The sequence below is a fragment of the Homarus americanus genome, unplaced genomic scaffold (genome assembly GCF_018991925.1).
Source record: "Homarus americanus isolate GMGI-L3 unplaced genomic scaffold, GMGI_Hamer_2.0 scaffold33468, whole genome shotgun sequence".
Classification (NCBI taxonomy): Eukaryota; Metazoa; Arthropoda; class Malacostraca; order Decapoda; family Nephropidae; genus Homarus; species Homarus americanus.
This window is the reverse complement of record NW_024714177.1, coordinates 10,984,821-11,000,326: the sequence shown is the minus strand read 5'-3', so window position 1 is coordinate 11,000,326 and position 15,506 is coordinate 10,984,821. Positions and strand designations below refer to the sequence as shown.

Sequence of the window (15,506 nt, the reverse complement as noted above, 5' to 3'; positions counted from 1 at the left end):
ATTCCTACAGATGGTGTTATGAGGGGCCTCACGTGGTGTAGTAATTTCTCTGGGCGGTGTTATCGGGGCCTCACGTGGTGTAGTAGTTCCCTCACAGACGGTGTTATGAGGGGCCTCCGTGGTGTAGTAATTCCCTCACAGATGGTGTTATGAGGCTCACGTGGTGTAGTAATTTCCTCACAGGCTGTGTTATCACGGGGCCTCACGTGGTGTAGTGGTTCCCTCAGAGCGGTGTTATGAGGGCCTCACGTGGTGAATTCCCTCACAGATGGTGTACCAGGCCTCACGTGGTGTAGTAATTCCCTCACAGATGGTGTCAGGGCCTCCTGTGGTTTTCCTCACAGATGGTGTTATGAGGGCCTCCGTGGTGTAGTAATTCCCTCACAGATGGTGTTATACGAGGCCTCACGTGGTGTGGTTGTTCCCTCACAGATGGTGTTATGGGGCCTCACGTGGTGTGTAATTCCCTCACAGATGGTGTTATCGGGGCCTCCACGTGGTGTAGTTGTTCCCTCACAGATGGTGTTATGGGGGCCTCCCATGTAGTAATTCCCTCACAGATGGTGTATCAGGGGCTCCGTGGTGTGTTACCTCACAGATGGTGTTATCACGGGGCCTCACGTGGTGTAGTTGTTCCTCACAGCGGTGTTATGAGGGGCCTCCGTGGTGTAGTAATTCCCTCACAGATGGTGTTATCAGGGCCTCCCGTGGTGTAGTAATTACCTCACAGATGGTGTTATAAGGGGCCTCACGTGGTGTAGTAATTCCCTCACAGATGGTGTTATGAGGGACCTCACGGGTGAATAATTCCCTCACAGATGGTGTTATCTCGAGGCCTCCGTGGTGTAGTAGTTCCCTCACAGATGGTGATAGGGGCCTCCGTGGTGTAGTAATTCCCTCACAGATGGTGTTTCACGGGGCCTCCGTGTGTAATTCCCTCCAGGCGGTGTTATATGAGTGAGGTGTGGTCCCAGGCACCCCTATCGTGAAGCGGATTAACACTCGCTGGTTGTTGGGTCTCACGGGCCATTATCACAGTACCTGGGACCTCACTGTATGAAAGGTTAACAGGTGCGACTGTTACTGTTGAGTTGTTCTCACAGCAGCACTGTTACCTCTATTTAACACTGGTTCCATTCCTTTCCTAAATGAAATAGTAACTTCTGGCGTGAACTATGTTGATATTCCGGTGGGAGAGGGTTCAGGGGAGGGTTGGTATGGGCCAACAACAGTTGACCTCGCTCAAGAGCGCCAGGTACGTCTTGACCCCGGTGGTCAGGATAGTAGTGACTCATATGTGTGTATGACTGTCTTGTGTATTTGACTGTCATGTGTGTCATATATGACTGTCTTGTACATCATGTGTGTGCGTGTATACAAGTGTATATGACTCATGTCTATCTATCAGCGACTGGTGAAACATATCAAGATAGATCCTGATGAATAGTTAATAGACATTTGCAGAACCTAACCAAACAAAAACATCACATAACTCTGCTATTTAGTACAAATTAATATTAATAACTGCACAAATAAATAAATAGTGAAGAAAAAACTAAAAACAACAAAAACAACCTGGAATGATGATCAGTGTCCCCTGGCGGCCCAGCCAAGTACAACCGTCCAGCTCACCATGGCACAAAACGAGGCTGGACCCAGCCAGTTCTCCCAGAACTAATCACAACGAGTGGGTGACAACAGCTATGACACCCATCCTGGAAGGTGGAGAATGGTACCATCTGTCAGGCGCCAGCAGAGTATCAGGACCCACTGACTGGGAAGGTGTCAATCCCCCCACCATCCATAAGAAAGAAGAAGAAAGAAGAAAGAAGGAAGAAAAAGAAAGAAGGAAGAAGAAAGAAAAAGAAAGAAAGAAGAATCACACCCATCCTGGGTGGAGAATGGTACCATCTGTCTAGCACAGGAAGGTATCAGGACCCACTGACTGGAAAGGGTGAGAATCCCACCCAACCAAAAAAAAAAAAAGAAAGAAAAAAGAAAGAATCCCATCCTGGGAAGTGAGAATAGTACCATCCATCAAGCACAGGCATCAGGACCCACTGACAGGAAGGTGAATCCCACCACATCCATAAGAAAGAAAAAAGAAAGAAAAGAAAGAAAAGAAGAAAATAAACACCCATCCTGGGTTTACAGGCTCACTTCCTCCTGGGTGGAGTAAAACAGGTGCCTCCTCCTGAGTGGGAAGTAGAGCTGGTGCCTCCCCCTCCTGGGTGGAAGTACACAAAACATCCCCCTAGGTAGAGGTAAAAACCAGTGGAGGTGTAGCAATGACCCCTGGCTCTGTGCTGCACTCTGCCACACCCTCCCAAAACCCATACACCCCATTCCTCCCCCCCCTGCTATACAAGAGTTACTCACAACAACCAATGTGGATGAAACTGGTGTCTTTTGGACGAGGATGCCTGAGAGGACCTATATCTCCCGTATTTTATCTATTTCTTATGGGGAAAATTGATCCACTTAACGTTGTTTCGTAAGACGTCGCGTTTTCAGGAACATAACCCTGACGTTAAGCGAGAACTCACTGTATTACCAAACAACACAGCTATGTTTTTACATCAAACTACAGTACAGGGTATTTGCTTTATAATCTTATTTGCTTTTTGGAACTGAGGTGATTATCTTCGCTGATATTGCTTTCACTTTGTGTCTCCGTGCACGAGCTTTGCTTGGGGTTCCTTCAACATCAGAAATGAAACTGACATCTCCAGAACTTGATGGTACTGCAATTACCTGTGTGGATATATAATTAGAATAAATATTTCTCATAACACATAACATATTAATTACAAATACAAAACTATAATAGCAGGAGAAACAACACAACATGAACAACAAAATATGGGTAGAAACCCACAATGGCACATGAAATGTTTATTCCATTTTGTCTGCCATTGTGTGTTTCTTCTCACAATAACTATACTTTTTTCCCCTTTTTTCTAGCTTTTCATTAAAGCTCAGATTTAATCTTTAGAAAGTCAGAGACTAAATGAGGCAGGTACAACAAGAGTGGACAAAGCACCATAAAAAAAAAAAGAGACCTCTGGCACTTTCCTGCCTGTGATATGCCATCCATCAACCTCACCGCCAGCCCAACACATAGTGACATGTGGGTAGTTTTACTTAAAAGCAAAATTGACCATAATGACACTTCCAGAGGTGGTTTCCTGATCCTTTTGTGAAATAAATCTCGATTTTGACCACAGTGGCACTTTGTCCATTCAGGTCATACACACCTCAAATATCATATGAACATACAGTATACTTTTGCCTACGGCTCTTCTAATCCTTTCATCAGTACAATATTGTGAAAATACAATATAAAACCGGGAAATATTAGGCAAAAGTGAAAGGATAGAGACAGAAGGAATATGTAGATTATTTGTTCAGATAAACAGTTATATTGAAGTGTTTAGTGAGTTGAAATTCACAGGAGCTCTGCACATGGTGACCAACTGTGGAGAGGTAGACGCCAAAGTACAGTACCTGTACTGTATATGGTATGACAGATGACATAATAACAATACCCTACAGTATAAAATTTAATTCTAAAAAAAAAAGGATTACTTGACAAACCACTAATGGCCATAAATAGCTTACTTTTCCAGAGTCCATTTCATCTTGTTGTTGTTGACAAAGTTCACCCGGAAGCTGTTGAAGGTACGATGAAGGTACAAGACCAGTTGCTTTACTGTCTGCAGTGCGCACAAGCCACCAGTCCACATTAATTTCCTGGACTACCATTACATAATCACCTGTAAGTCAGTGAGAATAGGATAAAAGATGAAACCATATATTTTCTTTCAATAATAACTGATATAGTAATGGAATATGTGTTATGATATTTCACAAAAAAATAACCCCCAAATAATAAAGAACTAAATGTTGACCAAAACATAAATTAATGATATATTAGCACACTGTAAATGCTCTCATGATGAAATAAAAATATCAAACTGCAAAGAATACCTCCTGAAAACTTTTAAGAAATCTTATTAAACTTTACAGATAATGCGATTGATCCTGAATTCCTAGTTTACAGTGGAGTCTATAGCCAATTAACTCTTGTTTGTGTGTCATGAAGGAGAGTCTATCATGCCTCGACTCCTTCAGCAGCTGGGATTAGTTCAACCTCATTCATCACCCTAAACTGAAGGAGTTTTAGGACATTGGTTGTCAACTAGAGTCAGGAAGGTATTATACACAGGCTACAGGTTCTGCTAAAAAGAAGAAATTCAGGACCAGATTCTAATTTTTAGCTGATGCCTTTCACCAAGAGGCTCTTGTTGAAATAACCAACTTTAATGTAGGAGAAGGTAGTACTACACAAGCTCCAGGACTCAGTAAACAATGCATCCTACAGGAGCTAATCCAGCCAGCCAGCACATGAGATGGATACAACCCAAATACTGTACTGATCCACAACTCTCCCATCTTATACACTACACTCTGATGTTATCCTGAAACCTCCACTAAAATCCTTAAATTTTAGTTTTAGAACTCCTAAAAATCATGGATGTCACACTGTCCATTAGAAAGTGGTCAGGTGAAGTAATTTCCAAGATCCCAAGAATCGGTATCATGCAAAAAAACAAATGTGAGACCCCTAACATGTATGACTGGGGTAGGTGGCTTAACAGCAAGCAACTGCAGATAAAGTATGTACAGTACTGTACTCCCAATGTGGTCAATTTGGTAAAGGTAAGAATTCTCAAAAATTTAGACTCCAACCTGGATTCCTCATTGATTATTGAGGTAATCTACAAATTCAAACAGATTTACTATATGGGCTGGTTGCATCAGTTGAAACCAGTACAGTCCTTTTGAATAAAAAAAAATTCACTGTAAAGTGCTTCATGCCTTCTAGACAATGGCAAGCTCTGCCCAGATATGACTGGAAGTTGACCATCTCTAACAGGTCACATGTTTGTCTCTTTAGGTCAATAAAACATAAATTCAGGAACAATAAAGCTGGATCTAGTCTTAAACAAGCCATTTAAATAGCTTGATGACTTTTCATACCTTGCTTAACAGATAATTCATCTGTTTCATTGCTGTGGTAATCATACAAAACTGTGGCAAGTTGACCCAAGGGTACAACTCCTTCACTCTTGCTGCCTCTGAAAATATAACACAAATGTTGTACAACAAGTTTGTTATTTATGTTGGTCCTATTTACATCACATTTTCTAGAAACACATTCCCGATGTAAATTGGTGACGATGTACTGTACTTTCAGACACCAAGTTGCAAGATAAACACACTATCTTCAACAAACTATATGTTCAAAACACAATAAGTTTCAACTGTAATTCACTATTCTATATAGTTTGACTTCACCCTTTCACTACTGGGATGCCACTTTTATTTACCATAGAGGGAATATACAAAAGTGGTTAGTGGGTTATCCCCCTAACCCTTCACTATTGGGATGCCATTATGGATACACTGTGATAATGAGAGGGGGAAGGGCATATTAAATGTAAGAGAAATCAAAGAACTAAGAAAGCAGAGCATCTTGTGGTTTTTGGTGGGATGGATGAATGACCTGCTAGTGATTCTTGGTTGTGTGGAGTGACAAGTGTACTTAAGATGGCTATTTAGGGTCTTTTAATGGAAGTGAATACTGTACCAACAAAAAACATATGAGACACAGTATCAAGAATGACTAAATAACAAGGAATGAAGGAAGTTTGTAATGTCTCTGTTTCTGATTCCTGCCACTCTGGATAATAGTAAGAAATGCCTTAAAAGAATGAAAAATATATCATGCTAAGTCTTACAAAACAGCCATATTCTTACATCATTCTGCTCCCAGACATGTTTAATGGATCTTCACTCGCCATTTTCAACACCAAGTCTAATTTCTGAAGAATCTTATCTCCTTGGTGTAACAGGAGCCGTCTCTCTCTCAAAGCTTGATCACTGTTCTTCGAGTACTGACTATGGGCAAAGATTGTTGTCTTTCTCTCTACAACTGACTGACTATATGAAAAAGTTTTCATTTCTGAGTCTCTCAACTCTTGAGATGTGGACTGACACTTCACTGGGGAAGACATGGTATTAGACATTGTGTGATTCTGATTATTAAGACTTAGGTAGACAGGTTGTTTCTGAGGCATCTGACTAGGGCTTGGACTTCCTCCTAAAGAGGTCTGTAAACTTCCTGAGGCAGCTGGTTGAACAGACATGGGAATAGTGGTATTGGCTGGTAAACTTTCTTGATTATACACCAGAATAAGAACAGGAGCTTCACTGGAGTATGAACATAATGCCATCATATTATCATGTGGATGATAGTCAACACAAGATATTGTTCCATTTATTGGAAGATCCATAAAAGCTGAAGTCATGTCTCCTGTATCCGAGTTCCACACATAAAGTCCACAGTCTTCACTACCTGATATTACCCATGTGCCACAGGGGCTGACACACCCTCGCACTTGTTCTCGCACATTTAGCAAACCTCGGAGTCTGTGAGTAATTGTCCAATGTTTATGATTAACAAGTCTCAGTTGACTGTCTCTGGTGTGGACCAGCAACCGGAACCCACCAGGATGAAAGGAGATCGAGTTGATGATGTTGCCAACAATATCACGGATCTTAACTTCATGTTGTAAGGTAAGTATTTTTGTCTTTTTCTTCCCTTTATCTTTTTGGGGAACATCAACACTCCAGACTAGAATAACACCTTGTTTATCTCCTGAGAAAAGTATAGTTCCATCAGCATTAAAGCACAATGCATTAACAAACCCAAGATGATTTGATAATTCCTGGGCAACAGAGTACCGACCCGAATTACTACACGACCAAACCCTGAGTACGTGATCATAGCAGCCACTGACGACAACTTGTGATCTGGCAGGCACAAAGCGAGCAACATACACATACGAAGGGTGAGTCAACACCTGGCCCTGGTCACATTCTTTCCCAGTGTCGACATGCCAAATTCTTGCTGTTGAGTCAGCTGAGGCTGTTAGTAACAAATAATCATTATCACTCCAAGAAATATCATAAATAAGACCAAGGTGACCAGGCAGTGCTTGTTCTAACTGTCCTGTGATGATATCATATATAAGAATTTGTTTGTAAGATCCACAGGCAAGTTTTAGACCATCATTTGAAAATTTAACAACAAGGCATCCCTTATCAGTGTGTGACAAACAATGCTTAACAGAATTAAGGATCTTGCATGACTGGTTGGGTTTTCGTCCCCAGTTCACAGCAGGTTTGTTCTGACCAGCGATGGGACTATGACTTGATCCGCTGATGGAGGATTGATCCAGCATTTCCACGAAGGCAGTGCCTCCACCCTGTTCTTGTTGCGTGGCAAGCATAGACCTGTGGAAAGGTTTAAGAATTTTAATGAAATTGGTCTGGTTATTTTATATAAATGATAGCTGATACATTTCATAAGGAACCTAAGTCATATTTAAAAAAATCTGCTTGTATAATGGACGCCATTATTTATATAGGAATCCCTTATACATAACCTCAACGTACACTGAGTGCAGACTAGAGATCACAACCACGATAAAAAATAACAAAGTTTCATCTGGTTTCTAAAGCCTACAGGACCTATCTGATGCCTACACCAGAGCCCCTGGTAGAGAAGGGTTGAACTGTTTCAGTTTCTGGCTATATAGCATTGTCTTGAAGTCTTGGAATTGGAAATGAATGTGCTTACCTAATTTAGTACACAAAGAGTAACAGAAAAACACCAAATCACAGCATCTAAAAATATGGGTTTCAAAACACCTTAGCAATCACTCAAATTCCAATAATTGGACCCCAACTCTTTAATTAGCATACTATTGAGTACTGTACCTACATTAAAAAAAATTACTGAAACACTTAGGTATACCCCTTGGTGATCACCGGAAGAGGTTTTGACACAGACATCTCGGAGCTTCCTATATTGGACCTGGTCAGTTTATGAAGATAATTAAACTAAAAACGACATACAGTACTGTCCTGCACTAAGAGTGGCTAAGTAAACTAAAAATAAAATACTGTTTATGTAGTATTTTAATTATCATGGCTAACAGGATCACAATGTGAACTAGTGGCAAGATATTTCTACCGTGGCAATGTTGATATGTTTAGTATCTCAGAGTTTGCTCTGATGTCAATGGCATGAACAAAATATTAAAAGAACAAGTTTTGCATTTCTTCTTCAGATAAAATGAATGAAATCATCTCCATCAGATTCCTTTCATTAGGTTATAAAGTTACCTTAGGGCAGGACGAGGATTCTGGGGAATGGACACTTCCTGCAAGGTGACGTGAAGTGTTGACGGATACTTGTTCCTGCTCCCACTCTTCCACCAGCTGTAAATGTCTCTAAGTTCTACCTTGGAGGATTTTCTGGGCCTCCACAATTGTAATCGTAACTGTTGACCAATATTAACATGGTTATTAGCACCTCTGATTTTGAGGAAAGCCCAAGCAAAGGTGATCCATCCACAGTTTCTAGAATCCAACTTTTGGTTAGATGGAGCACTGGAGTCACAAGTGGATGGGGTAAGAAAATCCATGAGCTGAAAGAATATTAGCACTTGGGGTTCATCCGAGGTGAAATGGTTACTTGGTTCGTTAATTGTCAGCTGTTCTTCCCACTTACAATACAGACTCCTGAAATAAAGAGAACCAAAAAAAAAATTACAACCCATATACTTCATTTCATCTTCTGATAACAATTCCCACACTGCCCTGACTCCCATCTATCTGCCAGGGAAAGTTACTAATGCTCAGCCTATCACCTTTAAGTCTATGTAAAAGCATATAGTATAATAATAATAATAATAATAATAATAATAATAATAATAATAATAATAATAATAATAATAATAATAATAATAATGATAATAATAATAATTAACGGTTTATTGAAAGAGCTTGGCAGCCAGAAGGCTGAAAATATACAGTTACATATATGGGGAATGGGTTTTGAATTACAAATAATATACAAGTAACATAAGTGATACAAATAAGATATATAATAACTAGATGGGGAAAAGCTCAAACTACAGTGTATTTCAACATAGTGACAGAGCAAGAAGTAGTATTTACTGGGAGTGAATACTGGGAGTGTCCATATATACAAACAAATAACTGAAATAATTGTGTAATACCACATAAATCTCAATGTTCAATCCTCTCCTACAGTGGGATTTCAGTGATATAAACTACAGTACCTTTCTTTCTTCACATCATATGGCTGGGTCATGATGGGAAGGATATAGTCAACTTCACTCCCCTCATAATAAGAAGTAACTTTACGATCTTTACTTAATTTTTGGAGCCACTGGCCTGTATCACTGTTGCTAATATGCACCTGCAACAAGTAAATTTTAGTTAGTACACTTCTTACCTCATAAAACTACAAGAAGGAAAGTCAACAATGACACAGAAATACAGAGAAACAAAAACCAGAAGCAGGGCAGACCATGTTTATGCCTTCACAGTTACCAGATGCTGCTATATGGTGATGCCATATCAGCTCCAGTTGGGCTGACCTTTATACTAGATTTCAAGAAAGGAAACAATTTATGTGCAAACTTGCAAGTGGGCCAAAAGCTAATAATCTTTTTTGCTCTATAATCTTATGTGAAATCTTTAATCCTGTTTTGTTTGGCTTTGCTAGATACCAACACAACCAGGTTAACATCTCAGTTCTAACCAATTCAGCCAACCCAGGTGTAGGAGGAAAGTGTTCAAGCTGCCCGTGCTGGTGTAGATGGCTAATGAACCTGTTGGTGCAGACAGCTGATAGAGTTGGTAGAACAGATGGCTGGTGTTGCAAATAGTTTGTGGTGGAAATGGATGGTGCTAGATATGGTTGGTGGTGCAAATGATTGGTAGTGGGGTAAACAGCCAACTTTCATTGATAACATTCCACAGGGATACAGAGGTGAGGAGCAATAGGTAGAAGAATTCATGTACCCTGGGGAAACAGGATAGCTGAGTAGATTAATATGACGATAATAACCTTTCAGTAAAAGAAATGGACAGGGAAAAATGCTAGCAGTTGTAATGTACACATAAAAAACAGCCTATTAAAATATATACAGAGTATTGCATAAAGTGAGTGTCTGTATATCTACTCTTGCATTTTCTAATATACTGTACTTGCTTGGCATGCAATACATTCCATTTCCTGTTTGTTTGTGCTCATCCAATTTTAGTGGATGTTATTTGACACTTATTTGGGACTGGTAAAAAGTAAGCCAAGCTAATAAATTTTTGAAGCAACCAGCCCTACTGAATGATAGGCAAAAATTTTAATTGCAAAACAAGCCCTAAAGTTTACATAATGCTTAATATTGTAAATGAAAACCCCTTAAGAGTGTGAACCTAACCTGCACCACTGGATGCGGCAACAGCAGAGGTGAGCCTTCAAAACGGTCTGCACAATGGACCGTGATGCCAAGCACTTTATCTGTAATGAAAAAAAATCACCCATGAGTATAATATAATTCAGTCACAATATCCTTTTTACTCCTAAATTTAATTTCAGTAAGTGAAATAAGCAAACTCAAGGACACAACATATAGTCAATCTGGTCATTACAGTAGGAAGAGATAAGATTGGGATTTATTTTCCTGGTTCAAATAAACATACCCAGTACCTGAAGTAAAGTACTACCTGAACTGTTTGTAGTTCTCCTGGATTTCACAGTTGGCATCTTTTTTGGTACTGAGACTGCCTTCAGGTACTCCTGTGTTGAGGACCTGACAATGGCACTAGTAAGGTGTTCTGCAGCCTCTGGTTCATCTCCACTCCTCTCATTACCCTAAAAAATCCCTTTGATCAAGTATTTGAGGATCATGAACACCAAAATAATAAGTCCCCTCAACTGATGTTGAGTGTGTGGGGGGACTGATCAGTTAATGAAAAATGAACAGGTCAACCGTGACAGATACTCAGGGCCTAACTGAAGGGTTCATAGACCCCTAGTAAGTTGTTCAATATAATAAGAGGTTGTCTGACTAAGATTATAACAAGAAACAATGAAGTGACTTGATTTGCACCATGGATATTGGGATGTATGATTGATCTCTATAGTCATATTAAATCAATGTCAACTGAATGTACACATTTTAAAATTTGAAAGAATTATAAGAATTTAATTACTATTCTTTTGTTTTATGTGACTTTACCTTGATACTATGTCCCCTTACAGAGCACTACCTACTCCATACACCTTAGCCACTACAGAGGACCAAGCTTTTGCCAAGAACTTTACACCCCCCATTGATGCCCTGTATTTTGTTTAGCACAGATACAAAATCAGACAGAAAGAGTACAGTACTTTAGATCCTACCCTCTGCCTCCAATACCAGAGCATTATAATTAATTCATCGAGTCCTTCCCAAAAGCAAATAGTTTCAACAAGCTGGATATATCCCAACCTCATCTTCCTTTGATAAATCCTGTAGGTGTCGAATCTGACTCTTCTCTTCCCTCCTGTGTCCCTGTTGTTCCTGGTCTGCATCGTCCTCCTGCTGCCTCTCAACCTCATTTTTCTTTTCCTGTCTGCTCTGCTTTAAGTCTTTGGTCTCCTTCACTACTTGCAGCTCAATGGCATCTTTTTTATCTTTTTTCTTTAGTGTCTTACTCTTTTTCTCTTTCTTCTTTCTATATAAACAGTAAAATAAGAATCACTTTTAACTTGTTACATTAAAATCTGAATGCTTAAAAGTACAGGGTATACAATTTAAAAAAAAAGTCAATTCTTAAATTTTATAATACTACTGGTTGATCTGCAACTCATAATATACTGACATATATTTCTGAATTAATTTATATCCATTTTTTTCTCCCAACCTAATGGGGTGAAAAAACAAAGAACCAAGTTGTTGTTTTTTCCCAAAGTGACGAAGTGACTTGTGAGATATCCTCCTAGACAACTCCCCCTGGCAGAAATACCCTGTCTAAGAAGCTGTTGAATTGAGAAGCAGAGACAATACAAAACACAGATCAGTAAAAGGTTGTTCTAAACTACCACTTGCCAGTGATACAGTACTACCTCTACCATGGTACAGCTGCACTTAAAACACAGCATATAAGACAAATGGTTACTGGGCTGTAGGTTGTATCACATAATTCAGAACTTGCCCTAAACTTGGGTCTCACAAGCTCCACCCTTAAATTTTTTCAACCAACAATGGAAGACACAGGGATTCTGAGTCACATGACTCTTCATTGAAGCCATAAATGATGGCTAAATCGTAATGTCCATTTTCTAGAGATGCCCATAGCCAGATGGTTCTTATAAATACTGTAATGTACAGGCTGTTGCCTTGGAAACAGTTTTATACCAGTACCTGCCATAACCTATTTTTGCAGGTCAAGGTGGTTTATTAACCTATCTGGGTAAACCAGTCACCCTTGGCTCCCCATCCCACCATCCTCTCTTATTCTGGGTGACTTGGTTTAACAAATGCTCTCTCCAAAAACATTTTTTATCTTGGAATTTGGAAAGCAACGTGTTTATCTATTTCAATAGGCAAAGAATTACAAAAAGGAAAAATCAGCATTAAAAATGCATTTAATTATGAAACAATATATCTATATAAGTGTTAATGTTACTGAGTACAGCCAACAACAAAAATTCTGCATCTTCACGGTGTTACACAAAATGACACACCAGACCAAGAATTCTGAACAACACTCATGAGTTAGCTCTATGGTTTATTTTGGTAGCATTGCCTTCTATACTGTACACTAATACTTTAACTTACCACAAAATATCCTACACAAAATATTCTGTTAGCTACACATAAACCTTCTGGAATTCATACAATGTCCTTACTTTTTGTCAGTTTCCTGGTGAGAGTTGTCTTCAGTCTTAACCTCATCCTTCTTTTTCTTGTTAAGTTTCTGCAAATATACTGATCATCAGCACCAAACACTTCTTTTTGTTTTAAACATACTGTACTATAATTGTACTCCATTTACTGTACTGTACACATGCATCAGAAAAAAAGAGCTACAAAACAGATGCTAAACAATTGTATTTTATTTATACTGTATACAATTTGGATTAACAAGTATCATACAAAACCTTAACATTAACACGTTCAATTCAATGTTACTACAGTAACTCAAAATGGAATAAAAATCAGAAAATCTCTAGAGTAGCACAAACGGTAACATTATATGAGGGCCAGAAAATTAGGCTCTCAATATTAGGTCCCTAGAAAATTGGGTTAGGTTAGTCACTCCTATATCACAGTTATCTTCAATCACTGCAGTCATGCAATTATACATTGTCAGGACCGAACACTCTTAGCATCCATTTACCCACTATTTCTCGAGGGATCCAATTTTCAAGGGCCTAGTGTTTAGGACTGAATACTCCTAGCACCCCGTATATGACATTACCAATACAGCACTCAATCAATAAATTATACTTGCTGTATTTACTTTCCCAAGTTTTCGAGCAGCATGTTTATGAAGAGCTGTGGTCAAGAGGGTATTGAGAGTCTCCCCAGTGTCTTTTCCTCTCTCCTCTGTCTCTCCTTCATCATCATGATCTGTTCTGGTGAGAGGCTCCAGATCTTCTACTGCCATCTGGAAAATACTGTAATAGCTTATGTCCAGTTAAAATAAAACAGCAGACAAATTCTGTACCACACATCTTAAAACAAATCTTAATCAAATTCCCAGTTCTTCAAATATTATACTGTATAAAACTTTACTGTACTGTACTGTACTGTACTCTCCTTTATAAAACTATGTAACTGTATATACATGTCATCTGATGCCTTCAGCTCCTCCCAACATCCTCAGCTGACACCTGGGTAATTATTGACCAATCACCGAATTTTTATAGAAAATTTATTTAAAAACACAGCAATTTCACTGTATTTTGCAGTGTGCAAATATCGAAATTAAACCTAACTTAACTTTACTTAACAGTTGCCGTAGGCGAACTTACTGTTACTGAGACTGGGGGAAGCGGCGAGCCACAGTCTTGAGGAAGAGGTGAATGATTGTGGTATAGTGTCGGTGAAAGTGGCAGAACAGTTAGTGAGTGAATTAGTGCCTGTAGTGGTAGTCCCTGTTGCCATCCCTCAGAACCCAGGACTATATATCCTTCCACAACTGTTCCACGTTGTTCATGTACATATTAGTAACAGGGTCTACAAAGTGTTGGCTGTGGTTAACTGTCGTGTGGTAGAATCGCAATGACCTCAAGCTGGCACAGGCTTTCCAGCAGTCACTATAGACAGTGGTGCCTGGTAGAATGAATTTCTGGCATAGAAGAACTAGGGTGTTTGCATCTCCTTGTTCCACTGATACAATGAACATGCGGCCCAATCCACGCTCAATGCTGCCAAACACCCAGACTCTCTTCACTAGTAGGCACCCATGATAAAACTTCCTCTTACCAATTTACCCCCATCTATCTCAACAACTGTATTTGGCACCCCCAATAGGTTCCTAGTTTTCCAACTAGTGCATGCACATCTCACTGCAAAGGTTTTTCCACTTCACAACTGACCTGGCACACAAACCAGTTCAATTTCATATATATGCCGGGAAAATTACATAAATCGTCATGCGCATGCGTTCTCGTACATGTCACGCGGCCAATCAAAAGCGATTTGTTTGTTTTTGCCACCAATTAAAATTAATTGTGGTTTCTGCTTTTAGAATTGACAGTATTTTTTGCCCAATCAGATTCGATTGTGATTTTGGGCCTCTCATACTTCGAAATTCAAATACATTTCCGACCATGGAAGTCTGCGCTGGGTGTCACTTCAATTATATGGAGTTAAAAACGAACAACCAATAGCATTTTTTTAGATCTTATGGTGTTCTACCAACCTCAGTGAAGTGTTCTAAGTGTAATAACGAGTGTAAGTCACCAAGACCAACATTGACTCTTGTCCTAAAGTAAAATTTACCGAAAACAAAGTAATAAAAATAACTCATCCGCGGGTTAGTCCTATATATTAACCAAACCATAAAATAATAAAGCACTGGACTCTGTTTATGGCAGCTGTGGCCATCAAGTGAAGTAGATAGTTGTAAGGCTGTACACGGTATAAGGTCACTCCAACAAACCTCTTAATCTTACCTAAACGCAGCAAAGAAGTGATAGTAACCGGCTCTTCGTCATCATATCCTTATTTCAGCCATTATCTGCACAATTAACGCGTAAAACAAGACCAGCACTAACAAGAGTAAGTTATAGTCAAGGAGCCCACAGCTGTGTCAGTAAACAACAGGGGTATCATATATAACAGTTTATAACTAACAGTGTTAACAAATTAGCATTGGAAAGTCGCATTATGTGATCTAAAAATACATTAAAAAATAATTTAATAGACTTTTTTACTGTATCAAAATAATTAATTTAGAAAGGGTTGAACCAAGGGATATCTAATATAACTTTCCCTTTAAATTATTATCTTTAATGAGCTGACACAGCCAGAGCCGTAGGTGGCACAACCACTAACTTCTCAAAGAAA

General features: G+C 39.2%; 1 protein-coding gene across 3 annotated transcripts; it reads right to left on the bottom strand.

The window, feature by feature from the left end:
* Positions 1-2,385: 2,385 nt before the first annotated feature.
* LOC121878294 (jouberin-like) lies at positions 2,386-15,289 on the bottom strand. 3 transcript variants are annotated; one of them, XM_042384408.1, is made up of 12 exons: positions 15,113-15,289; positions 13,453-13,609; positions 12,839-12,906; positions 11,436-11,661; positions 10,669-10,816; positions 10,383-10,462; positions 9,219-9,358; positions 8,257-8,655; positions 5,824-7,362; positions 5,044-5,141; positions 3,622-3,776; positions 2,386-2,754 (listed from the first exon to the last, which is right to left on the bottom strand). In XM_042384408.1, exons 2-12 carry the CDS (start codon positions 13,597-13,599, stop codon positions 2,614-2,616), a joined length of 3,141 nt encoding a protein of 1,046 aa, XP_042240342.1. In that variant the 5' UTR covers positions 13,600-13,609; positions 15,113-15,289; the 3' UTR covers positions 2,386-2,613. The 3 variants fall into 3 exon arrangements, with proteins under 3 accessions (XP_042240342.1, XP_042240325.1, XP_042240333.1); XM_042384391.1 differs by having other exon boundaries at positions 13,453-13,599; XM_042384399.1 differs by lacking the exon at positions 15,113-15,289 and adding an exon at positions 13,967-15,084 and having other exon boundaries at positions 13,453-13,599.
* Between the last annotated feature and the right edge of the window lie 217 nt (positions 15,290-15,506).